The following is a 27,709-nucleotide window of genomic DNA, read 5'->3' on the forward strand; positions in this document are numbered from 1 at the left end:
AATGATTTATAAGTCAGGGTGAAAAAGAAGATAAAGAGGAAAGCCATTATTACACAACATGAGATGACAAAATTCTGTATAAAGTTATGAGTCTGAACATGACTTTCTCAGAAAACAAGATCATATATTTTTTTTTATTCACTCCATCTTGATGGATTTTTCAGAAAAGATGGCATTGCACCTAATATCTGATATCTAATATCCATATATATTATCTATTTCTGTCGTGAGTGGCAGGCCCGCCTCAAACTGTGTCTGCAAAAACACTTGTGACTTATTTTACTCCTCTTTAAGTGCCAGATGAGAGGGATTTACCACGAATGTCAATCCAATTAATGGGAACAAGTTCAGACAATCACAGAAAAAATAAATAAATAAAGCCAATTTACTGGATCCCTAAGCCATTTATTTTCCCGTGACTGACACCTCACCTCAAATAACCTGAATTGCCCTGGCAGAATCAAACCCCACCCTCCTGCCCTTCCAGGTCTAAGAATAAACTGCAAACAGCGAATGAAAATGACTTAATTGCATAATAATGGATAATAATCCTAATTGGAAATGATCTGGTGAGTGGTCAGTTTCTGAGTATCCTTTCAAATTGGGAAACTTTGCTTATTTTGAAGTAAAAACCTGCTTGAGCCTCTCCAGGAAAGTGCCCTCACACTTTTCTCTCTCCAAGCTCTCAGGTCCAACAGAACCACACTCATCCGGCATGGACACGGTAGCAAATCACCGCTTGCTTATTGGTTGCAGATGATGTGAAAATGCTATAACTCATCAAACATGATGACGGCGATTTCAGGGTGGAGGCGCAGGGACTGGGAGTGGAGGTACATGCTGACTGCTAAGTAGTGCGAATCACCTTGGACAGAAGAATCAGCACTAATGTAATTCTCTTTCATTTCCTTCCTTTCGTAATAGCACAAATTAGATCAGTAACTCTGAGATGTAAACCCTAATGTGTTCAGACTGCTGGTGATTTCCCTGGAAGTCGACCTCGGCTCCGGCTAACTACTACATTACTCACACCGCTTCCTCTTCCCATTATGCCCCCGTGTCATGTGCTCATGAATGATCTGACTCCAGCAGATGACCTCATCTGTGGGTGCAAGCGCCTATGAATGCTCCTTTGAGACGTTTTAATTGTCCTAAGATTTACTAGAGTGCATGCTATGACACATTTGTACTGGTTTGCATGCCACATGTATTTCTACAGCAGTCAAGGCCTAAAGAGGGTGGCAAGGGAACATTCAGCTTTACTTAAATTCATCAATTTTTTTTGCCACCTTGGCATCTCCTCACAAAAATCCTTCAATTTCTTGTTTACTTTTTGTGCATACACACAGCTCTATGAATACCTCCTTTTGTACTGGAAAATTACGTTCAACAATATTGCAGTTGATGTCTGTGTTGCATGCAGAGGAACATGACCATAATTCGGAGCAGAACCTGCTGGTGTCAGGTAACACAGAACAGGGCTTTACATTCACAAGTCCATACAGTAAAATAATCAAAATCATGAAGCTGTGGTACACTGCGTCGATATTCAGTGGGGAGATGTTCAACAAATGTTGCTGATTTTTGAAAAAGTAGGCAAAAAGACATAAGAATTATAAAAGCTGAAAGATTGAAATATCCCGGGAGCTGCAATATAGATAATAATATTTTGATTTTCAACATAAAGAGGAACCCAGAAACAGTCTGTAAAGCATGGACAGGAGGCCTGTTGACATAGAACAGTAGCTTCAACAGTATTTCCATTTCCTTGGCTTCGAGCAGAGCTAATTATTAAACATAGCCATCTGACTTATACTGGTGTTGCCTGGCACTAAGTAGGCACTCTGGGCTCCGGTGAAGAAGTGCCATGTGTAGCTTAGCAGCTCAGCAGGGGAGTCACATCACCATCACTTAATGCGATCACTTTATCCCTGATACACTGCCTGCATCTAATGTCACCAAAAGTTGTGAAACTTCATAAACCTGCTTACAGCCACTAAAAATGTGAGGACAAGAGGAGCAATGACATTTTGTCTTCGTGGCAAATTATTCGACACGGTCTACCAAACTGTCTTGCACAGATCTGGCCATGAACGCTGCCCTGATGTGGCTTTGTGCATACGGCTCTCTGGGATGTTTGCTTGTTTGCTCTCCATTATAACGGTGTAAATAAACCAGATGGGTGAATTCAACCCAATGCCGGATCTGTATGTGCTGTTTACTGTGTGATATCCTCACAGCCTCCAACACACGTAAAGAAGCCTGGCTCGGTCAAAATGTCGCTACAGGAAAAACGTCAAATGTTGAGTGGACCTACTTTTGAGTTTCGCAGTTTGCAGAATCTCTGTCTATCTCCTGTAAAAGAGGTGAATGTGGATCTCATTTTGATTTACGGAGTATCCAGTTCAGTCCAGCCCTTACCTCCTTCCTTCTGGTGGGAAGATTCGGGCCACGAGGTGCAAAACAGAGTGAAGATAAAGCTTTTGCACTGGAAATGGTCGCACTGGCATCATCTTACTCATGTTACTCATCTTAGTCATGTCATTTATGTCTTTATGTGAAGCACATTGAGCTTATTTGTAGTGAAATGTGCTATTCACAGTAAATAAAATCGCCATTGCCATTGAGAAACTATAGCTAAGCTCCACTTTCAGGCCATTGTGTGTAAGGGCATAAGCACTTTTTCTGATATTTAGGATATTTTTAGGCTACCTGTACATTATATGCCTTTTGTATTATTGCAGTGTCTTTTGTGTTTCAGCTTTGAATGCTGAATGTCCTGCCTGCCAGTAGAGCTGGGAAGTACAGAAAATATCAACTAACTCATCATATCTTTTTTCCTAAATACCTCAATATTGAATGTTGTAATGATATTGTAAAGATGACTTTAGATTTACATACAAGTGATCTCTGACAAACAGTCATTAGTAATGAGTGGAGGCAAATCACAGGACAACAAGAGCAATCAGTTCAGATTTTTGCATCCCTTTACTGAAATGCAGCCTCTCAAATGGGGTGAAAGGACAACAACAATAATCCAAAACCCAAGACGATATTCATCATATCACAATATCAGTGTAACATATTGCCCTGGCATACATTCAAGACATATTTACCCTTAAGTAATGATGAAAAAAAAAGAAAAAAAAAAAAGACAAACTTGAATCTTGAGCCTTGACCTTGGATGACTTGTTTCATAGTTCAGACCAAAGTTCTCACCCATGATGGTTGGACCTCCAGGGCGACTGAAAGTTACCTGACCATGGGTGTTTATTATGCTGTTGCAGAACACTTAAAATGGAAGTGTTTTTTTTCTCCTTGATGTACAAAACTAACCGAACCGCAGCTGAAATCGTGACATAAAAAACGCAGTAGGCTACAAACCGACCTGAGGGTTTACCTCCATTCACACCTCAGCAAACTCAGTTTGATAGATGTCTTTCCAGCAGCGGTGCAAGTGATTGCAGTAACCAATTTTATACATTCTCAAACCATTTTCACCAGGGGTATTGTAAATCAGAATAAAAACAATAATCTTCATTTATACAGCACCTTTAAAAGCGGGGTTTACAAAGTGCTTTGGCAGACACAGCAACAGAGAGCAAAATAACAACAGAAAGTTAAACAAGAGAAATACAAAAATAAAAAGATAAAAATCAAGACATGGTTAAAACAGTAAAACAGCACACACACACACACACACACACACACACACATACACTAAAGTACTGTTTTATTGTTTTATTTTGTGAAACACTGTGTTAAATGTAGATAAAGTCTGATTAATTGATTGATTGAGGGTTAAATCACTAACAGGGAGATGAAACTTTTTTTTTTTTTTTTTTTTTTTTTTTTTTAATTTGCAGGGGGATTCCTGACACTAAGATCTGCCTCCGTGCCAGACTCACCTGGATGCTGCCTGGCCTCTGTGGCAGCATCACTTTACCTCTCCACGTTTCCAAGTAGCTGCCAATGGAGAGCCGCGTCCTCCTCCCGCCGCTCATTGGCGACCCCGCACGCCCGTCACGCAGCTCCAGCCCCGGGGGTTTCCCTATCAGTGAATGCCGTCGGAAACGTCCGTCCTTCCCAGTCTCTCCATTGGAGTGGGTCGCTGTCAGTCCGGGTCCCTCATGCTAAACACCGTCCGCCTCCCCAGCTCCCTGTCTGCTGGGACACCGCCGTCATATTGGCTGCCAGGAACAGGAACGACCACGGCAGAGAAGGAGAAGACCCGACCATGAAAAAGAACGGGCTTTTGCGGGAATCTTTTTTAGCCATTAATTGAATCCACTGTGTTAAATTTAAGCCCTTATTTCCGCGTCTTAAGGCGTCCGGAAATGAACCCGACAAGTATCCGCGTACATTTCTCGCTTTTCTCCGACACCGTGGACCGCAAGGGGGATATGTGCCTGACTTCTCTGGATAGCCATTTTTTGCAGACAAAGAGAGCTGTTGAGTAGGGGTTTCTAAAAGACACAAAGGGTAAGCTGTGAACACGGGGAAAGTGGCGATTAATTGCCGAGCATGTCCACATGTGTCTGCTGTGCACGGCCGGCCGGCACAGCACCTGTTTTGCGGGGTTTTCCTGCGTGATTTTTATACCGAATTCCCCCCCAAGCTAACACGCTAAGCTAACGGCTAGGCAAACCGCTAGAAGCAGCTAACGGCTAACAGCTAGCATTTTGACAGCTCGCAAGCCTGTGGTACTTGCAGCCTGGATTTACTGACTTTCGTTGCCAGCACACAATAATGGTGTACTCTTAAAATCCACCACAGAAAATACGTGTAGATCTAAGGTCGAGCCGTGTAGGTAAATGTTAGCCTAGCGCACATTACCCTCGGTGGATGGATATGCTTTAAGAGCACTGGTTAACGTGTTAGCATGTCGGCTAACTTTGGCTAACTGTGACCGGGGAACAGTGGGGCCTCCATAGAGCCAAAGGCCTCCAACTATCTCCATAGAATAAACTAATTAAAAAAACTAAATGTAAAACCTTCAGGTAGAGTCAGGATATCCACTATAACCGGACTCACCTAATCAGTCCCAGTTTATATGAAGAGACAATTATCTAATGGTGATATTGTGTGTCATGCCATTTTATCCTGTTCACTATTGGTCTGAAAACCTTATCAATTTCTTCTTGTAAGTTTGATTAACTAGTCTTTATTAGTGAAACAGGATTTTAGTTTCTGGCTCCGTCATGTTTAGTGATCACAGATGGCTAGGACAGGGATGGATTTTAAGTCACTCTCAGGGACCAGGCATGTTATTAATAGTGCACTGCTGTAATGTTTCACTGAATTCATAATTATGTGTAAGTTTCAGCTCACTGTATAATACATCAAGGGGTTGTGTATGTGTAACGCTGCCCCGTGTCTACAGTTTTAAAAAGTGTGTCTCACATCTCCACGGGTAATTAGGCCAATGCTGTCATGAAAGTTTAATTTTTGAGTGATGGAGGGCAAAAACGTGTCGTATCAGTCATTTACAGACCGGGTATGGCTCTCTGCCATCCCACACGTCTCGCAAAAAATGCGAGACACCACAGATATCTCATTTACTCTGGTCTGGTCTGGGCAGAGAAAGCTTCCTGCCTTTATCTTGTCTGCTCTCCAGCCCTCTCTTAGATCACTGTGATCCCAGGAGAATGGGTGTGTTAGGCTGTCGAAGAGCAGAAAGTAGCCTAGTTCGGTTTCAAGGCAGGGCTTTTAAATGGGTTGGAGACTGGGTCGCAGTCATTGTCAGTGGTCTCAGTCATAGCGATTTGGGCAGATTACTGTAGTTTTAATGCTTATTCTTAATAAGCTGAGCATGGTTGATTGGCTGCTGGTAAGTTCTTGGCTTCCGTCAGGCTTCTTGATTTTGTTTTTTTCTGTTAAGATTTTTCTTCAAACACTGCAGTCGAGGCTTTAAGTGTCATAACTTTGAGTGTATCCTGCTCTGGAAAAAAAAGTTGAATTTCCCACCGAGGTTATGGTGTTACATTAATAGTTAACGCACAAAGCTATAAACCGTTAACGTCACACTTGAAGTTTGTTGTTTTAAACTCTGCAATTTCATGCCTGTTTAGCACTCTGCTGCTGCAGATCTGATACCAGAGCCGCTGTTGTGTTGAAGTTTTGTCTTATTAACTCTGTTCATTAAATGCACTGGCTTTGCAAGGTATTGGTTTTGCGAATAGGCATGTTTTTATAAGAGTTTCATTTGTAGTGTTTTTTTTTTTTTTTTTTTTCTTTACTGTCTGTTTTGGAGAGCTCACAGAGTTCCTTTGATGCCTAATCAGAATGGAGCCATGCTAATGAGGACTCAGTCAGGACAGAAGCAGATTAGCTAACTGACCCTGTTGCACACACTGGCAGAGCTTGTCCTCACTGCTTATTTCTTCAAACTGGTAGTTACAGATACACACAAACCATTCAGGCACTTATTAGGCACAAATAGCTCACTGGCATTGCTGCCACTCTCCTTGCCTGCCTGGTAGCATGTTAAAGTCGACAGCCCTCGATGTTATCAGTGGAAGGAGGTGAAGCAATTTTAATATGTAATAGATGGCATGGCTAACAAATGCAAGACATGTTAGTTTTTATTTATTTATTTTTTATATATATAAACAAGATATAGACGACTATGCACTGGTGGTTGGCATGGTTTCGCCCTATGTGTCCTTACTTCTTTTTCGGTAAATTCATAGTTCTGCTTTTATACTTTTACACCAGCCAGTGGTCAATCAGCATTCTGATTCAGCAGTTCCTGTTTCAGGCCCCTTTTTTTAGTCTTTTTTTTTTTTTTTTTTTTTTGTAGTGTAGTTGAACACAGAATGGAAAATGCTGCCTCAGTTGTATAGAAGGTGTAAGAAAAAAAGAGAAAATTAAAAGCACAGTATCTTGTCACCATTACCTTGTACTGATTGAGGCCTCTCACTAATCCCAGGTCTAGTAGATTAGGACTATAGTCTCTGATTTGACATTTCCTACTTTTGACTGGGCATAAAAACAAGCAAATCACAAAATCTTAGTTGCTGATGCATATTGAAACTATTGTAACGAGATGATGACATGAACATTTGGATTTATAGGCAGTGGAAGACTGTATGTGTGGCCTAATGTGTTTTTTTTTTTTTTTTCAATAAATCATGGTTGAGACAAACAAATTCAAGGAAGCCAAATTACATTTGATTTTTATCTCGAGATCCCTGGCAGCGGCAAATACGCTCCCTAAATCATAACCACAGTCTTAATTTTCTCTCTAAACCTTCATCCACATGTTGTAATGATCCATGGATACAGTTTAAGTAACTTTTTGGAGAGCCTGGGCGCTTCTTGCCTCTTGTCTTGTAAACCAGAGCTTTTCATTGTTTGTTTTTTTGTTGAGGTGATTAGCAAGCAGTAGGATAAAACATGCCAGCCCACATGGAAAAATCCTGCCTCCCAAGATGGAGCTGATATAATGTTAGCCTCACAATTCCAGTTCATCGCAGAGGGAAGACAGACGGGTGTGAACATACAACAGTATTAGTTCCTCGAGCAGCGTTTCTTGTTAGCAGCTGTACTGTTACCGTCAGACATCTCAGCACACACTGATAAATCGGGGGGCGTTTGGTTTGTTAAACTTTGGCAGTTGAGCAACCGTTGTTTGGATGTTTATTTTTTTCCCCTAAAAATTAAGTTGGCAGGCTGAACAGTTTGAGTAAACACATGACTTAAAGAGCTATGAGTCATTTTTGCGAACTGATGAAAATTTAGTTTTTGTCTCCCAGATTTGCCTTTTATGATTTTGAAATGGACTCGACAGCTTTTAATTGGTCCCATATCTAATTCTAGCAATACGACCTGTGAAAGTACATTATTGAAATCATTGTTATAAGACTGTTGAGTTGCACATTAGTTGACATGCATCTGTGAGGATCATAAGCACATTTTGAGTTGCTTTAAAAAAAAAAAAAAAAAAAAAAAAAACTGTGGCTCCTGTGGGTGCTAGTAATAGGTTTTTGGACAGTACCATTAAAATCGGTTAATCTGTCAACATGGTGTTTAGCGTTTATTCTTTCCCTTTGAGTAACGCTGGCATGATTTCCACCCACAACAACACATTTCGCTGATTTTCACTGTAGGGAGGACGCTCCCTCAGAGTTGGAGCACGCTGTCAAATACAAGGATTAACTGCATGTGGCTCAGATTTCTTCAGGTTTCACAGAAAAAGTGCCCACTCTGAACAAAATAAAATGAGCTGTATTTAATTTCCCTCATGCAACAGCCATTGCAAAGTCAACCAGGAGAAACGCAAAGACCCTGTGCCTTTGCAGCATTATTACAAAGCTGTGGTATTAATGTGTATCAGAAGGCCATTTATGTATCACCAGCGTTAAATTATTAATAACCCAGAGATGTTGTTGCCCCAGGGAACCCAGAGGAGTATAATTTCCCTTGTTTGCACTTGCTCGTAAATTTGCTGAATTGGCATTTGGTGCTGAAAAGCATGCAAATGTATTGCCAGCTGGTTTGAGTGCTATTGAGTATAGTTCTTAAATTTTTTTGTACGACTCTTGCAGAGCTCCCTTCTTCTCATCTGTAGTTCATCACTCGAGCTCAGTGGGGATCAGAGAGGGAAGTGTACAGTCACTTCCTGTGCAGTTTTGTTGTGGTATCACCCTTTGAGAGAATGGAGGGAAAACTCCAGTGAGCCAGACAATGCACAACACTCATCCCAGACCAAGTGGTTCAGTGTGGAGTAGAGCTGTACCCGACTCATAATTTCCACAGTCGACTCAGAGTCGGCCTTTCAATACAACAAATTGACTATTCGCACAATAACTATGTTTGAAAAGAAATCGAAAAACGTCTCTTCATTCACCTTCTGAGTCGACTGCAGAGGTCTTTGAGTGACTATTTGACTTGTCAACTTTTCAGGGGGCAGCTTTTAGTGTGGAAGGACATGCGGGACAAAGAATGGGAGACGCACCACAGTGAATGAGTCATGTCTCATCCGGTGGTGCAGCTTAATAGTTGACAGCTTGAAGAAGAACATACCCCATTTTTCAAGGCATGTGCATTCGCAATGTCTGATAGCTATCAAGAAGAGAGATTTTGACAATCACATCCTCTGTGATCTCACTTGAGTACAAAACTTGAGTCAGTAAGGAGGATTAATTTGGCTGTGGCCTGGCTGAGACATGAGTTTTGTTAGTGATAGCCTTGGGGGGACTGCCCCCCGTGAGTAAATCAACTTAATCAGTCATGTGCTGAAGGCCCGTCCAGCTTCCTGGGCATCACAGAATCCTGTCTGTCGCAGCTGACTGGCTAAATTCATGATGACTTTATCAATACTTAACAGGAAAACCTCTCGCCGGCTTGCTGGACAGTTCCTTTTATCCCAGAGGCAAAATAAATTAGTTTATCAGTGGAAATAGAGGAGAGGAAGGAAGTGAAGTGCTTTGGCTTGAAAGGAGCTGACATGCTTTGTTGTGGTCTTACCAATCAATGAATGGAGCATTGCATCAATGTTGACAGGGTTAAGGGTCTGATTCCCATTGGGACCACCCATACATGTAATGTATGCATTTATGAGCACTGAAAGGTGTGCAGCAGCTGTTACAGATGATGTAATTAGTGTTGGATAATCTAATAATTGGTCAAAATGCAATAAAATGTGCCTTTTAAATGGGTTGAACATGTAATAAAAAGAGCTGATGTAACAAAAAAAACATAGTGTCATAACAGTATGGGTTGTATTAAATTATCAGTAACAAAATTTGAAGATGTTATTCAGCTTACAAAAGTCACTACATTGTGACCCATTTAAATGTAAATGACAAAATTTGTTCTCGATTTTATGCAACAATGAATTAAACAGGCAAGGAGTTGCTGCATTGTGGAGTCCTTTTGAGGTTTTGTGTTTGGGCCACCTACCTGCAGTGGCTTTGCTTGCTGCAAAATTTGAATCCCAGCAAAGCAGTTTGGTGCTACTACTTCCAAATTTCTGTCAAAACCTGGTAGAGTGATGAATCAACTAAGTGTGTGTGTGTGTGCCCGCGCGCTTGTACATGTGCCCTGTCTGCCGCCGTTACAGGGAAAGTTTTTGGTCAGGTCTAGACTGGCTCTGTAATACAGTACATACCAGCAGATCAGCTGTGAGCAGATCCAGGGTTCATTTATAGCCGTGGCCTTGTGTCCCTGCACGTCTGCCTGGCAACTCCTAACTCTCTGCTGTTCCAGCTACTCAAGCTCACCCACCTCTCAGACACTTTGGCCCCGTTATACTCACACCATGTCTAATTACTAGATACACAGTAGTCCAGGGAATTGAAATGTAGGACATTCTTTATGTAGCTTGTACCTCAGTGCACAACGCAGGCACCACTGCTGTTGCGATATTTCTCCAGCTGTGACATAATCAGTTTTGTCTGCTGTTATTTGCAGGTCCAGGGGGCTCCTATCGATGGAGAAAGTGGGAAAGATGTGGAGCAACCTGAGGAGCAAATGCCAAACACTCTTCCACAGCGACAGCTCTGGGCCCAGTGAAAGCAGCATTGAGGCAGATGCCGTCCACTGTGTGGTGGATCTCGGGCAGGGAGGCAGCTCGTGTGAGGCCCAGGCTTCTGGCACCTCCAGTCCATCTAGGAGCCTTCTACCACTCCCAATGGTAACAGCAGCCGGGCGCCGCCATCACAACTGTGTGTCCGATATCCCTCAGATAGTAGAGATCACTATCGACAAGGACACTGAGGATGTGCGGGGCGGACCAGGGGGTGTTCCCCTGACTCGGAGAGACTCATATTCCCGCCATGCTCCGTGGGGGGGCAAGAAAAAACACTCATGTTCCACCAAAACCCAGAGTTCCCTGGAAGCAGACAGGCGGTCTGGGCGCTCACGGGGGAGCGGGGGCCGCAGGGATAGGCGCTACGGAGTCAGCTCCATCCAGGAGATGGGTGACTCTGTGTCAGGAGGGCGCAGTCTGAGTGCTCGCTCCCTGCGCCAGCGGCTCAGCGACACAGTAGGTCTTTGCCTCCCTCTGCCTCCTCGCCGACGCTCCCGTTCGTCCAAGACCCCTGTCACCTCCAAACGTAAGATCCACCTGACAGAGCTCATGTTGGAGACCTGCCCTTTCCCACCGGGCTCGGACTTGGCACACAAATGGCACCTGATCAAGCAGCACACGGCGCCGGTCAGCCCGCATTCCTCCACCGCCCTGCTAGACGCCTTCGACCCTGCCCACCCCTCTCCTGAGGATGAGGAGGAGCGTCTGCGTGAGCGCCGCAGGCTCAGCATCGAGGAGGGCGTGGACCCACCACCTAATGCTCAGATCCACACCCTGGAGGCCTCAGTGCCAGGCTCCTCTCTCTACAAACTGGGACCAAAGATGGCTCCCGGCATGGGAGAGGCCTCCGGGGAGGGCCGGGGCTCAGCGGCCAGCTGCTCCGGCGCTGCTGGGTCGTCGGGGGCCTGCGGGCAGGTGCTGGGGGCTGCGGCGTCAGCCCAGGACTGTGACTCTGAGGAGGACTCAACCACCCTCTGTCTACAGGCCAGGAGGCCCAAGCAGAGGCACGCCTCTGGGGACGGCCACCTGAGCCGGCAGCAGCAGGGGCCCTGGAAGGTTCACACCCAGATCGACTACATTCACTGCCTGGTGCCGGACCTGCTGCAGATCACAGCTCTGCCCTGCTACTGGGGTGTGATGGACCGCTATGAAGCCGAGGCGCTGCTGGACGGGAGGCCAGAGGGCACCTTCCTGCTGCGCGACTCGGCCCAGGAGGACTACCTCTTCTCTGTTAGCTTCCGCCGTTACAACCGCTCGCTGCACGCCCGCATCGAGCAGTGGAACCACAACTTCAGCTTCGACGCCCATGACCCCTGTGTTTTCCACTCGTCCACGGTCACGGGGCTGCTTGAGCACTATAAGGACCCCAGCGCCTGCATGTTTTTCGAACCGCTGCTCACAGCACCTCTCCACCGGACCTTCCCCTTCGGCCTGCAGCACCTGGCGCGCGCCGCCATCTGCCGCTGGACCACTTACGATGGCATCGGCGCTTTGCCGCTGCCCCCCGCCCTGCAGGACTTCCTCAAGGAGTATCACTACAAACAGAAAGTACGAGTTCGCTGGCTGGAGAGGGAGCCGCCTGTCAAGGTCAAATAGGGCGGGGCTTCCCCATGGCCTGTACACACACTGCAGGAGGATTACAAAACATTGAGGAACTCCCCATTAGCCAATCAGGAGAGGCCATACTGACATGGCTCTCCATCCGGTGGGGGATGGAGTTTAGGTGAAAACGAGCTATACAAGATTCATTCTAATCTCTTTGTTTTAGTTATTACTTACATCACAGAAAATACATGATTATATTCAGTATAACGCTGTCTGGCAAGCACATGTTTTAGTGTTGAACAGGTTTTTCGACTGGGAGGGGAAACACAAAAATCAAAAGTTTTTGTGAGTTTTTTTCCTCTCCTGCTTTGTGCTAAGTGTCTGCCTGATCCCACAACATCACCCTGCCTGTAGACCTGCCTGCATGCCGCCCCCGTTCATCCCAAATCACTAGTTAGGCCCACATGGCTAGCTGTGTTGTACAGTTCACTTTGTGCTTTCTGTATTTTTTTTTTTGTTGTTTTCCTTTGCTTGACAAAGCGCCTAGCGGAGCGCCGGCCCAAGAGGGTTTTGACATGTGTTGGGTTGAGAGGGCGTCTGGAGGTGCTGTTGGCAAACTGCAGTCAGATTGTCCCATGGATAGAGCTACATAGGAACATCCCGCCGTCTCTTTGCGTGGAGTGGAGCTGAGAGAGGGACAGATGCTGAGAGGGTCCGCACAGTGCAGGGCGATGCATCAGGTGCCCGCAGGGGAACTGGGAAATACAGTTTAGTCCGTAGGAATGAATACTTCCTCCTTCGACAGGAAATAACTGATGAATCTGTCTGCTGCCTCTCTTTTAGCGAGCAAGCTAACCTTGTCAGCTTTCTTCCCACTGAGCGGCAGCGCTTATGTAACCGAGGGACGGCTCCTGTGGAAAGATTGTGACAATTCTTGCCATCGTAGTTTTTAAAAGCAGTCTGTCAGTTCTTCACTGGCCACAGGCACTTTATCTCTGTGCATGCAGTTGTGTATACACGCGCACCCACATACACACCCACAACCATACACACAGTGAAGTCTCCCCGTCTGAGATTTGGTTCCCAGGGTAACTGTCTGGTGTCTTTATGGACTTGTTTTATGACTTTATAGTGTCTAGGAGTTTTCCCTCTCTTCCCCTTGTGCGACTCTTTCAGTGGCATCTGACTTACTTGATACTTTGACCCCATGAATCTGAGTTGGTTATTTTCCTTCACCAGAAACTTATACCAGTGGTGCTAGCTGTGCAGCTTGGGTTTAATAAGGATTTTAATGAGCCCTTCCAGGGGAACTGAGGACAAACGCAGAACGTTCCCCTCACAGATCTGACGAGTGCTACTTGAGGACAAGTAATCGACTGAAATTGAACATTTCAAAGTGTCCTTTCAGCCGTGACTGTAAGGTAGAAGCTTGCTGACACTAATAGGGAGGTTTTCTTGGGAACAGTGTTTTTCTGGGGAAGTGATTCCTTATAGTGAAAAATCCTAAATATGGAGGGCAGCTAACCTCACATGACAGCTCAGAGACTTTACAAGAGCTGGCCTGCAAGGTTAGTGAATTGCCGCTCCCAGGATTAGACCACAGCACATTTTCTTCTCAGTGCGTAATGTTTCTTTTACACAGCTTTGATAAAGACACTGTTGAAATAATTATGAAGAGCACTGTGTTGAGAAGAAAGTGATGTTGCAGTCTGTTCTTGGCGGATGTGCTTCCTCTCGTTTGGGACTTGTTACTATGAAGGTTCATTGTTGACTTTTGTCAAACCCGAGAAATTTCCTCTGTGCTTGGCTGTGTGTGTGAGTCTGACTGTGCAGGCAGCGCTTATCTTGTAGAGGATTGGCAAACTTTCACCCAGTTATCTCGATTATGTAATCTGAGTGAACTCAGTTATGCGACCTACACACTGCTGGCTAGCTGGTCATTTCCACTGAGTTTGCAGCATGAAGAGAAAATACAACTACGTGTAACCTATGTGCCTTTTAGAGAGCCATTCGTCTTTTTACCAGAATATTCAGTTGCTTTTCAGTCCAAACCAGGAGCATGAAATGCTCCAGCGCGGCCCATCCGGATGCCAGTTAACGAGACTGAAGAGAATAATAATGAAGAGGTGCATGAGCTCTGAGCTCAACTTATTATTCATGGTGCACGTAAAATTTTTGTAAAAAAAGAAAAAAAAAAGGTTTTAGTGGTGCTATGTTGGTTAAACTAGGGGGATTAATGTAATGGTTTTAGAGTTGTTACACCTCTTTTTACTCACAAATGCATGTGTCCGTCTCCACCGCCATGTTTTTTGGCTTCTGTACTGTAAGTTTTGAAAATTGCTTTGGTCTTTAGTGGGTCCAATGCCAGCCCAATTGTAGCATCTTGCCTGTGCAAGATAATCCTGTTTGTCCACACCTCACATGAATAGATTCATTTGATGTCCACAGTTTGAACACATCCTAATGGGAGGACATACAGGCCAAACACACAAACATGAGGAGTTGAATCTGAAGAATCCTTTGTCTGACAGCGGCAGTGCTCAGGTCAGGCCTCGGTAAAACGTTGCATCTTAATCATGAGTGAAGACACGTTACCCGGCTCTCCAAGAAATGAAATGAGTTTTTAATCAAACTCTCGGTGTCAGTGTGGCTGTGGGATGATGAGGTGGGTGGAGACGAGCAGCAGCTCCCGCACTGCATTTAGAGAGATTTTTGTCTCGTGTATAATAAGGGTTACATGTCAAAAAGGAAAGTATAGCCGAAACTCACTTGAGATCATGAGCGTTGGAAAGGTTCGTTTAACCTCAGACGGATATGAACTGGTGTGCATTTGTATGTTAAAAGGTTATCATTCTCATTGTCAAAGATGAATCATGAACAACGGATATCAGTTCAACTTTTATTTTCCTCCTTCATGATTGAGTCTGACCAAAAGCTCTTCAAAAAAAACAAACAAACAAACGAAAAAAAAGCTCTTGCACACGGTTAACCTGTATGAACTAGAACCGCTCGTCACTGCGTCTCCGCGGTGTTCAACTCGAGCTAAATTATATTTCAACAACTGAACAAACATTTCAAGTGAAAGCCTGTTCCATTTCAGATACAGGCTCCACTTTTTTGGTTAACAACAGCAACAAAAAAAAAAAAAAAAAAAGCATTCATGGCAAAGACTGAGAAACCTTCTGGCACTATCCAGCTTGAAACTCTGCTAAACCGCCCTCTTTCTGCCAAACCCACTCTGGTTCTGTCACAGCATACTCATGAAAAACGACTGATTTTTTGTCATGCAGGTGGTAAAAGATTGATGAAGAGGGTTTGGGTGTTAAATTGCAACACATCTCATTGTCCCGCATTTGCCCTCTCCTTTATTTGGTTAAAAACCCGTCGTTACGCACCCAAACATTCGAGTCCGAAACATTTCCCTCTGCCCTGCACTTTGTTTTCCGAAAGCTTGAATATTGCATGTCTCGTCGCCCGTTTGTGTTTTTTTTTAAAAAAAAAAAGTACAGTAGGGGCCGAAGTGACTGTTAAAGGGGCGGGGGGGAAAAATAAAAAAAAGAAGTTGACATTTTAAGTCACTCGCATGTGCACTTTTCTGTTTCAGGACTTATCGCATCCACACTGTAAAAACCACACAAACACGCACTCTGTCTTCCTCCTTTTGCCACCTGTCCGTCACCGCCGCCGCCGCCGCCTCGCGCTCGCAGACGACTCCTGGCCGCGCCCCACCCTGCCCGCGGGCGCTAATCACAGGCTAATTTTACCGCGCCGGGATCTAAATTTACCGAGGCACTAAAAGGGCCACTCTGTGTTGCCTAATGGGTGCTGTGGGACTGAAGGAGACGGTTTCTCTCTCCCTCTCTCTCCCTCTCTCTCTCTCTCTCTCACCTCTCTTTTTTTTCTTTTCCTAACCGCATCCTCAACATCACTCTGCTGATGCGGGGATACGTGTCGGGGGAGAGCGGACTTAAGGCCTGTTTGTCCACCCGCCCGCCTGCCCCCTCCCTCCTCACCTCACTTCACCACACCCCGCCCGCCCCCCCACCCACCCAACACAAACCACGCAGCCCTGTTAGCGAGATGTGAGGCTAAAGTTAGCATTAAAGAGCGAGCGGGAGAGAGAGAGGCAGCGCCCGGCTCACACAATGCCCCATTGAGCGCCCCGGCTTCCTGTTGTGGGAACGGCGTGCGAGGTGGTGTGTGTGTGTGTGTATATGTATGTATGGGAGGGGGCGGGTTGTTGAAGTAAATGGCACTTTAATTGTGTATTTGTATTTTGTGTGTATTTGCAAGACAGGGATGAGCATTTAGGAAAAAGAAAAAAAAAAAAAAAAAGTTGGTGGTCCTGGATTATTTCATTTGTGTTCAGCCATTGTGAGCTATTTCAGCGGACATGCTACAGACTTGGTGGTGTGTGTGTGTGTGTGTGGAGTGTGTGTGCGTATATGTGTGTATGGACGGTGTTAGTTGGGTGGAGGGGATGCAGAGTCGACTGTGAGGGGTGATGACAGTGACCTCTATGAACGACGCGCCTCCTCGTAGCCCCTCCCCCTTGATGCAGCGACCCCCTTCATTCTCAGGCAGGCCCGGTGCAAGGCGAGTCCCAGGACCCTCTCAACCCAGTTTTCCCCATGGGAAATATCTGACATTAAGCGTAGCACATGTTTGCCGTATGACCTGTAGATTTTAGGAGAGAGAAGAAAGAAAAATTGTATGTCTGATGAACGATGTAACAGGAGCCTGATGGAAAGACGTTTTTATTCATCTGTGGTGCATCAACTGTATCAAACACACATTTTGCACACACGATCACACTTCCTACACCTGCGCCACCCGAGATATTCACACACACACATGCATATAAACACACACACCCTCCCCACCACCCCGCCCTAAACCAGGGATGTGTAAACATGGACCACATTTAGCCAGCACCACCTCTATGTGTGACTCCCCCACAAAGGGAAAAACAAAGATAGGTGTTTACATGTATATTCTATGTTCTGAAGAAGAAAGAAAGAAAAAGAAAGAAAGAAAGAAAGAAAAAGAAAAAAAATGCCGTGAAATGAACTATTTTGAACTTATATCGTTATTAGTACGACACTATTTAGCTGCACTATGAGAGCCTTGTTTGTGGCGAGAAACCACTGGGTCTGGTCCCAACGAGAGACTGGCCGGTCCTGCCGCCGGCCGGCCGGCCGTCCCGTTGAAACCACAGCGACACCCGCCTGGATCTAGGTCTTGATACCCCCACCTTTCCCCCGCCCCTCCTCCTTCGTCCCGATACGGCTCACGGTCTCACCACTTAGAGGACAAAAACTAATAATAATAATTTTAAACAAACAAAAAAAAAATGAATAAAAAATAAAAGTTTTATTCTCGTGTTTCCCATATATTTTTTGGAAAGCTGGGTTAAGTGCTATATGCAAACAGAAAAGAAAGATGTATGATTAAAGAATTATTATTTTTCATTATTACTTCTCCCTAATATGCAATGGAGTGTACTGTAACAATGGTTGCAATCCTCTGTCACTTTAATGCTGTATGTGCACATTGGTTGCTGTGTGGATGTGGGTGCCGAGGCAACAGGACTTGACAATGATGGGAACTAATGGTTGTCACTCTGCAGCGCCGCTGTGTTCCCACACCGCTTTATTCGCTCTGACCAATCACAAGAGCCCCTTAAATCCGGGGCCGCAGCCACTGCCATGGGCTAACCAAACTCTCGTCAGACGAATATCGCCGTTCCATTTTCTCCTTCTCCTCCTCCTCCTCCTTCTTCTCTTTCTCCTTTCCCATTGTTTTTTTTCTTTTTTCCTGTTATTTTTTTTTCTACTTCTGTCAGGTAGGATTTGGAGTGTAAACGATGTAATCATGTTCACATTTCAGTGTCTTTGTTCTGTGTATCTGCTTCACTGTTCAGAGAAGAAAAAAAAGAAAAACAAAAAACAGTTTTTTTTTTTTCTTTCCAGTATAACCTGTTCATTTTAAAGAGCCGTATGATGCGACACTTGTAGCTGTCACTCTTGGTGCTTGGCTTATGCTTCATTGTCTTAATATTCCAAATAAAACTGTTAAGTGTAATCCATGCTGGCCCATGTTTTCCTGTCGCTCGTGCTTTCTCACACATTCTTGTTGGAGGTCAAGGTGACATCCGGATCTCTGATTTCAGCTGATGTGCAGGAGACAGTTGTGGTGGATCGATGAAATGAAAGCTCAGCATTACTGAAAATACTCAACCTCCAGCCTGGCCCTCAAATATTGATTTAAAAAAAAAAAAAAGAAAGAAAGAAAAAATCTCACATGGCTGATACAGCAAATCAGTACAGTTCAAGGAAATGAATCAGTGGCTTGAGATTTTTTTTTTTTTTGTCATTATTAATAGTTTGAGTTCCAGTCAAAAATTGTGCACTTTTACCCAAATCTATTGAATAAACATGCAACTGTGAAAAAGAACTTTTTTTTTCTGCAACACAATAAAAATCAGATAACATAATTATTAACTCTAAAAGGAAAAACTACAAAACTAAACTCGAGGTGAACGCTTCAGTTCAGAGCGTTTCATATCGATTCAGGCTGAAGTCTGAGCGACCCACGCTGCTGATTTCTTCTAACACACCGATGCAGCTCAATCTAAAATCAATGCAGTAAGTCTCATTACAACGAGGCAACATATTTAATCTTACAGCAAATAAAACATATTTTCAAAAGGGGATATTTAAAAATGTTTTAAATATACCTGAAATATTCACACCTGCAAATAATCATCCGATAAGTAAAGGCAACATTTCAACAAACAGGATCAATAGTAATGTTTAAATGCTCCTCAAGGTAGCATCTTAAGAAGAATCAAGAAACTGGGTCTACATCTATTAGGGCCAAATGAACAGATTCAGATTCAGCAGAACATAATTTGAAATCTGCACTGAAAACTTCTCATGATGGGTTTGATTTGGCAGAGGAAAGGCGAGCTGATCTTTCTGGGTTTCAGGTTATGACTGGTTAGAAATGCATTTATACATGGAAGACGATTAAAAAATACATGTATAAAAAATGTAAATGAAAGCAGACGACACGGATGATAAAGCCTTCAGAGGAAGTTCATGAATGGAAAGACGTGAGATGAAGTGTGTTACCTCCAGTTTCTGTCCTGTAGTCTCACCTGCAGCTGCTGGTTCAGCCGGTCTTCCAGTAGACAGATGAGCCCCCCTCCGACACACACACACACACATACCCACAGCCTCCCCCTCCCCGGGCCGAGCGCTGGCCATGCAGACAGACACGACCAAGCTGCCTGGAGCTCCACAGTTAAGTATTTGTTCATTTGAAATGAAGTATAAATAGCATGTGGGTTATCGGTTTCAAGTTAGCTACCCGAGGCTTATAAATAATTGACGCTCGCCCAGAAAGAGAGAGAGAGAGAGAGAGAGAGAGAGCGAGCGAGGGTGAGCCAGCACGCAGGGCAGGAAGCTCTCTTTGGGCTCAACGGGAGGCCGAGGTACCGACGCTAAACTTTTAACCCAGAAAACCGAGTCCCGGGCCCGTCGGACCCACGCTTCTCAAAACCAACCCAGTTAAACCCACCAGTATGTCCAGAACAGAAACCAGCAACAAGCTGTGGAATCCAGAAAGGCAGGGTTCAGACACAGTCATCAAAAACCAGGAAAAGTCAGTAAACATGAAAATACGACTCCCAGGCCTTGCAGAAGTTACGGAAATTTGTAATTTTTTTAATAAAAGGTTTTGGAAAAGTCGTGGCTTTTCCATGCAACAAAGACTGACTGACCAACTAAATCAGAGGGTGGAGCCATGAAGGGTGCATTTGAGGATTTCCATTGTATGTTCATGCCTGGTGGATAAGGATAAAAATAGCTCATTTTACCTCTGTGAGTAGATAATCCATATTTTGGTCAAGCCAGTTGCAAATTGTGTCTCTTCATCTTAGACTGGAATTAAAAAAAAAAAAAAAAAAAAAAAAATGTAGGTGTATGTCTTAGTCATAGCATATTTATTCACAAATATAAAACACACCTTTTCAGGGGAACACTTAGGTCTAGGAAATTACACTAAAGTGTTAGAGGTCATAAAATCAAAGGAAACCAGCGGTTAAAATAAGAGGGTGAGTATGAACCGTGTGGAGTTGGATGCAGGTCACTGAAGAGAGGAGGAGGAGGAGGAGGAGGATGAGGATGAAAGCGCAGATGATGAACGTCAGTATCAGCGGTCCAAACCTGCAAGACGTCACCTGGCCGCTCCGTCTGACACACCTCCTTATCAGTGTGTGGGCCTGCACGACACACACTGCTCTGTACATGCAGTATATATGTATATATGTATGCATGTGTGTGTGTGTGTGTGTGTGTGTGTGTGTGTGTCGTGTTTCTGCTGTTGGTTGACCCAGCCAAGAACAATTCTGCCATTTCATCGCTGTCAAACGATAACGTCTCGCATGAAAGTGGTGTTTTCACGGTAAGACGCGCTTATTTGACTGTACATCCGTCGTCACGGTATCCATGGCAACCTCCCGGGCAAGATCACTGACCCGGGACGGACCCCGGGGCTCCAGACCACCAGGAGGCCCCAGGTTTTCATCGCCTGCTTATTTTGTGGGTATTTCAAAACAGATCAAGCAGATAAATTTTTAAACTCTTCATGCTTTAATTTTATGTTGAGCAACAAGCTGGGAGCATTTGTAGTGGAAGTGGAAATATTTGCATGAATGTGTGCAAAAAAAAAAAAAATACAGTAGCCAATCAGGAGGAATTTAGAAAGGACGATTTTAGCCGAGAGAGGTCAATGAAATTTGTGAATTTTTAGTTGTTCCGTGCATCGCAGGAATAAAGAACGGAGACATTTTCATGATCGCCGATGTTTTCCGAGCTCCTGACAAATGTGCAGAGCGTGTCTCGATTCATCTCTGCACATATTCATCATTTAATTCAGCGTGAACGTGGAGGAGGGGGGCCCAGATGAAGGCCGTGCCCCCGGGGGCCCTGTGGTCCTGTGATCCGGCCCTGGCAAGCGTCCCTCCACACTTTATTTTTCTTTGTTCCAGCTCGCGGTGCCAGCAACCGGGAGAGTGGAAAATGTTTGGTCCAGAAAGTCCCCCCCCCCCGATCTTCGCCGGTTTGACGCGATTGCGCAACATTTTGCAAAATGTCATGAATGTTGATCGCAGTCAGTATTGTATTTTTTATTTTTTACTGTAAACCCGGTGATAGCAAGCCAGCGAGGCAAGTTTCACAGCATCGTTGTCTATGTGTGTGTGTGTGTGTGTGTGTGTGTGTGTGTGTGTGTGTGGCAAACTCTGCTCCTGTGTCCGCCTCCCGGGCTCATCTGACTCCCGTCTCACTTGTGAACCAGTTAGGCTTTTCATTTCCTTCGCTTCTCGTGCTCTGAGCCCACATTTCTCCCCACACACAGTGCTAAGTCCGGAGCTCAACGCAGATACACACCACATGGCTCCCTGCATCTCATCTGCACGCAAACGAGGGAAGAAGAGAAGGAAGCCGAGAAGAGAGCGAGGACGGAGAGCGAGAGAGAGAGAGAGAGAGAGAGAGAGAGACGCTGCTGCTTTTCTAGCGCTGGAGTGCCGCCAAGTCTGTGGCGGCAAAGTGAGCGTTGACCTCCAGTTAACCTTTTGCAGACACACGCACACACACACACACACACACACAGCCGCGCGCACGGGGCTTACATCCATATTTCATTCCAGAAATATATCCGCCCGACAGTATTTTACACCCGCGGCAGAGCTCACCTCCCAGTGGCAGAGAGCGCCGAGGGGGGGGAGTGTGTGTGCATATATGTGTGTGTGTGTGTGTGTGTGTGTGTGTGTGGTGCGGGGGTGGCAGCTCGTCTTTAACCGCCCGAGCCAAGAGCAACAGGCCGATCACACCGTCATCTGGAGCAGAGGAGCCGCCGCCACCGCCGCCGAGGATCAGCGAGGTCCAGAGCCCGGGGAGATTCTCAGCCCCCCCGTCCGTCCTCCAGTTTTGTGGATTGATAAGTCGGCCCCGGGACGGCTGGCCGGCGGGTCGCGGGTGCCGCCGCCGCCGCCACGGCCTCGGCGCTGCACGCTGGAAGCTTCTACCTCGTGACCTTTGGCCCCGCTGGAAAGACGAGCCCCCCACCTGTTGAACATCTGCGGCCCGCGGCTCGCAGCCACGCGATCCGACCCGAGCCAGCTCCCACCGCCGCCCCACCACCTTCATCTGCATCTTCGACACCCCTCCCCCTCCCTCCTCCCCCATTCTCCTCCTCCTCCTCCTCCTCCTCAATCCCTCCATCCCCCAGCTCCAGAAAAGTTGGAGCACATGTGACCAGCGAACGGCATCTGGACTGACCTCTTTTTTTTTTTTTTTTTTTTCTTCCTCTTCTCTGGCAGAGAGGCTGGAAAATTTCAGTGGGCATGTCCTGTTAATTCCTCCCCCCCGCTCCTCCTCCCTCCTTCCCTCTTCGCTCTCTTTCGCTCGCTCCCTCACTCCCTTATTCGCTTTCTATCTACAGTATCTCTCCAGGAATGTCTTTTCTTTTTCTCTTCCTCCTGTACGCGTCCAACGTCCAGAAAGCTTCACCTGAACCGTTCACTTTGTCTCACCGTCAGATTACGGTCAAACGTGTTTCTGAAAACATGAAAAAAAAAAAGCGTGCCAGCTGGCTGAGGTAATCCCGCTCGTTTCCAAACCTAATCAACTTGATCCAGAAATTTCTTGAAACAAGTTGTGTTTTCTTGGTACTGGTGGGCTGATGACTGCTGGGAACATAATTTCCCCTTATGGTGATCAGTGAAAGCAGCAGTCTGTCTGTTTATCTGTCTGTCTGCCTGTCTGTCTATAGATCTGCCTTACTTCACTAAAATTAAAGTGGGATTATCTCATCCTACAGGCAGATTCTTTCCATTTTTAACACTGAATGTGAGACTAAACGACGTGTTGAGATGGTTGTTTGCAGTGGTTGGTATCTCGGTCTGCTATCTTCTCCTTCCTTTTCGCTTCTTCCAGTTTTCTTCTCTCCCACTCCCTTGCATCCTTCCCTTCCAGCGTACTGTATCATTGCTGCTTGGCTGGCCTCTGCGTAAACCCTGCGCTCGCTCTGCAGCCCTGCTCACGCTCACCCTCGGCCTCCCCGCCGCTCCGCGAGCCTCCGGAAAGTTCTCCCCGCTCGGCGCGCGCTGGCATCGGCGTCCGACTCCAACTCCGTGTATGTGTTTATGGAGTTCTGACAAATTCCTTCCTCCTCGCTCCCTCGCCTGCGTCGCGGACTTGACGTGCGAGCATTATATTTAATCCCCGGTTCCCTGTGAGAGCGGAGGCCGTGCGGTGGAGGAGCCCTGGGGCCCGGAGCTGCAGCGGCGGCCCCTGCGGTGGCGGAGGCCGCGGGACGGGCCGGGCGACGGGCTCAGGCAGGTCTTGTGGTGGAGCGGTGGGATCTGTGGCAGAGCTGGATTTTCTTACGGCAGGGCACGGCCTGCATCTCTGGCACTGTGAATACCAGCCACCCTTTAATTAATTACACTGAGAAAAACATGTTCTTATCTACTGGCTGCTGAGCTCTCTAATTAATATGCGCCGGGCATAGGCGGTTCTAGAGGGTGGCAGGGGGTGGCAGCAAAATGCCTTGCCACCCTAGTTGCCACCCCAATTTCAGACAATTTATTTATTTATTTTTTAATTGTGGCTGTTCGGAAACTCGCTGTTACGAGACTCAAATGTCCGAGTGCAAGTAAATGCAGCAAAAGATGACACTCCCACTATTTAAGGGGTTGATAAATAAATAAATAAATAAATAAATGAATATTTCTAATGCCACCTTTTGGTTTTCTATTCAATGCTTTACTCGTGTACCACAATAATAGAATGTTTTTGAGTTAAAATATCCTCATTTGGGGGTTTTCCAAGCAAATACTCATATATGTGATCGTTTGGTATTAAATCAGCATATATATTTCTGCCACCCCCTTAAAGTCTCCATGCCACCCTCTTGCCACCCCATGAATATTTGTCTAGATCCGCCCCTGGCGCCGGGTAAATAATTGCAGCTTTGCTCATTTTTGTGTTGAGTAGACCATCTATAGTCAAACTTAAACTTCAAACCTGCAGAGTTACCACGAGCATTGCAACTAATGACTTTTTTTTTCATGATTATTGGGTAATCTGCTAATTATTTTTTGATAATTAACATTGTTGATCTCCTCAAAGTTAGTTCATAGTGCAATATTCCATCCAACAGTCCATAGTTTGGATTGCGTATACATTTAATCGTATTCACCTCTGTTGGAATCTGTTGTTTTTTTGTGTTTGTTGTGTTTCTGAACAAAACATAGCTGGCAAATAAACAATAATTTGAAACATAGGTAACACTGATCACCTGCTAATGTCGGAAGGATGGGATGTTTTTGTTTTCGAGGTGTTCCTGCCTCGCGGATGTGTGTGTGTGTGTGTGGTGTGTCAGGTCACTTTTGCACAGCCTACAGACTTCTGTATGACTGGGCTTCTGATGGAAAAACATACAAAAGCTGCCATATGAGTAGTAATAAGTCAACTTTTTACAAAATTATTACAGTTATGTCCATCTGTAGTTATATGTAAACATACAACTTATGTAATAATATTGTGACTGAATGGGAGAAGCAAGTATGACGAAGTATAAATCACTCTTATTCTAAAAAAAAAAAAAAAAAGATACTTTAATGTACTTGGGGCACTTTTAAGATGGAGTTTACAATATTTGATCACATAAGTTGTCAGTCACAACAAACCAAATGAAGCTTTTGAGTTTGAAAAAAGGGCCAAACTCCGACACCCACCGCCTCTGTGACCAAAAGCCCACAGAGCTGCGTGCAAGTTATTTGCACTTTACAGTCAAAAGAGATAAGGACATGATATACGATGAAAAATTCAAGAAAAAAAACTCTGCCCGTGCTGCTTTTGTCCGGGCCGGACTAACGCCTGGAGCGGCCTGCAGCACCAGCTGATGAAACGAAAAGCACCTCCGTCTCTAGCCGGGCTCCACAGCCGTGATGTCTGCAGGGCCTTCGGTGCAACATCAAGAAACGAGAGAGAGAGAATGGGAACGGAGGGAGGAGGGGGGGCGATTGAGCCAGGAGAGAGAGGAAAAGAGAGAGAGAGAGCGAGAGAGAGAGAGAGAGAGGCTCTTTGCGGTTTCCTTTCCCAGCTGGCTTTCCCAGAAGAGTGAATCAGCTCAGGGCGACCACAAAGTAGCCCAGAGGCGTTTCATCCAGGCCCCAGGGTGTCTCCCAGGACAGCTGGGGTGGAGCCGGGGGGGGGGGTGAACCGGACCACCACTCCCAACCCCCCCCCACTCCCACACACACACACACACACACACACACACAGCTGTGGCCACACCGCTGCACACCGGCTCCACAGCCACGGCCCAGCCGGCTTCCAGAGGCTCCTGTTGTTTTGCTCGCGTGTTGACATGTTGTCTCTGGCGTCGAGGCTCCGCGCGCTGTTTACACGTTTTATTTGGCGGGTGACTGTGACACATGTAACTCTGCCCCGGGCGTGTAAACACAGCATATGGGCTTCTGCAGGCTTCAGTGATCTTCCATGAGCTGCGTGTGCATGTTAATGTTGTTCATCACACACGGGGCGGCGGCGTTACTTTACTGCGACGTTCACAATGATGTCGTTAACGCAGGCAGGACTGAATATTTCAGAGAGACAGACAGACTTTATTGATCCCACATTTGGAAATTGTTGTGTTAAAGCAGCAGGTAACAATAACAGACAACACAAATACACCTTTCAACACTAGAAGAGAGAAATATACATCTGTAGAAAAATTAAACTTTAACCTTTTACCTTTTACTTTCCTGTTCTATCTGTGTAAAGCGTCCTTGGGTTTCTTGAACGGCGCTATGCAAATTTAAGTTATTATTATTATTGTTATTATTATTATTATTATTATTGAACGCGAGTAATAAAAGAAATAAAGGTGCAATACAAGATATATAAAAAGAAAGAAAAACCTTTGCATGCCCTTTGAGAGTAATAAACAATAAAATATACTAAAATATATCTGCGTGATAATAAGTATGCTTTGACAGCTTTTTTTTTTTTTTTTTTTTTTTTTTTTTTCAGTTGCTATGGTTACAAGTTAGCGATTAAACGTGAGCTGAAATGCGTGCTGCTGGCCAATCAAAAAACAGCGTTCACCCAGATTAACCACGTGTTTTTTCATGTTTCTCACCAAACCTCTCGCCCTTTGTTTTGGAGCGTGTCGAGCGCATTTCCTGCATCAAAACACATTTGCAACGTTTATTTAAGGACATTTTGAACGTTGAATTGATTACGTTGGATGTCAGCTGTTGCCCGAATGCTCCCGGTGACCCGGTTTTCCCACGGTGCACTGCAGCGCCACCACTGGTCACAAACCGCACTGGACACCTTTAAGCTGGGGTTGAGATCAATGCGAAAAGTAACGACCTAAATATAAGAAATAACACTTGATTTGAGACGATACAAGCTAGTGAATAAGTAAAATGACGTGCCTGTGTGATTTGTTGAAATAAGAAAACACATCCAGGCTTTATGAAGTGAGATATGTCTTCAAATCATTAATAAAACACTCATTCCAAGGCTGTTGCTTGTTGTTGCTTCTCAAAATAGCAACCAAACTTCATAAAATGTGTGCATTTTTTTTTTTTTTGACAAAATATAACCTTGATGATGTTAATGCACTTAAAAATGCAGATGAATAACACACTCTGGATGAGGTGTATAAGGAGTGTGGAGGATTTGTTCCTGCTTTGTAAACAAATGTGTGGATGTTGACCAGGAATATCAGGAATAATTAATAATAATAATGTGACTTAACAAACCCCCAGTGTGACGGGTGTTACTGGGTCATCACCCAATCTTAATAATCCTACCCAGTCTGCTCTTGTATAGTGTATTATTCTCAAAACAAAGTCAAAAAGACTCGATTGCTGTGATGTGAGATTGCAAGTCTCGGTTAGATCAGGAGTTTTTTGCAGAGTTGCACCGATAAACAGTTTCAACTTTTACAGAAATCGCGTCAGATCAGTTTTTGTGATGGTGGTGTTATAATCCCAGACAGAGAGTGAGACCTCCGGCTCCATCTGTAAGGCGAAGCTTGATCGGCCATGTGCGCCTCAGACACAAACGGAGGCCCACCAACGCTCGCTCACGTAATTTATGTCATGCGTGTGACGGTATTCGGCAGAACTCGCTCGGCACACGCCGGGGCGACGCACGGCCGCTCTCCTCCGCAGCTGCAGGCCTCGCCGCCTCAACACACACAGCTGTAGCATGTTCAATGTATATTTGTAGAGCCATCTGTATAGTCTGCTGCCCGTCCGACGTCCCGCGCTCTGCATGGGAGGTCCCGACGGCCTCGCGCCACACGGGTCGGCGCTGGGAAACCCTGAGACTTACCTCCAAATTATGTCTGTGCGCTGATGTCACCGAGACACGCGGGAGTGCATTCATTGTACCTTGTTATTACAGGGCCTTTCAATGAATACACTGCAAAAAAAATAGCACTTTTGTTTCATATTCCTTGTTTTTCCTCCAACAACACTGCAAAAACGCGAAATCTTACCAAGATTATTTGTCTTATTTCAAGTCAAAAATGTCTTAT

General features: G+C 45.2%; 1 protein-coding gene across 1 annotated transcript; it reads left to right on the plus strand.

Annotated features, from left to right (window-relative positions):
* The first annotated feature begins 4,100 nt into the window (after window positions 1-4,100).
* socs5b (suppressor of cytokine signaling 5b) lies at window positions 4,101-17,433 on the plus strand. The gene is made up of 2 exons (XM_030071393.1): window positions 4,101-4,482; window positions 10,417-17,433. Exon 2 carries the CDS (start codon window positions 10,436-10,438, stop codon window positions 12,128-12,130), a length of 1,695 nt encoding a protein of 564 aa, XP_029927253.1. The 5' UTR covers window positions 4,101-4,482; window positions 10,417-10,435; the 3' UTR covers window positions 12,131-17,433.
* Window positions 17,434-27,709: the final 10,276 nt, after the last annotated feature.

Source organism: Myripristis murdjan, chromosome 15 (assembly GCF_902150065.1).
Source record: "Myripristis murdjan chromosome 15, fMyrMur1.1, whole genome shotgun sequence".
Lineage (NCBI taxonomy): Eukaryota > Metazoa > Chordata > Actinopteri > Holocentriformes > Holocentridae > Myripristis > Myripristis murdjan.

Excerpts from the sequence above, each read along its gene's own strand:
- socs5b (XM_030071393.1), top strand. The coding sequence starts at position 10,436 with ATGGAGAAAGTGGGAAAGATGTGGAGCAACCTGAGGAGCAAATGCCAA.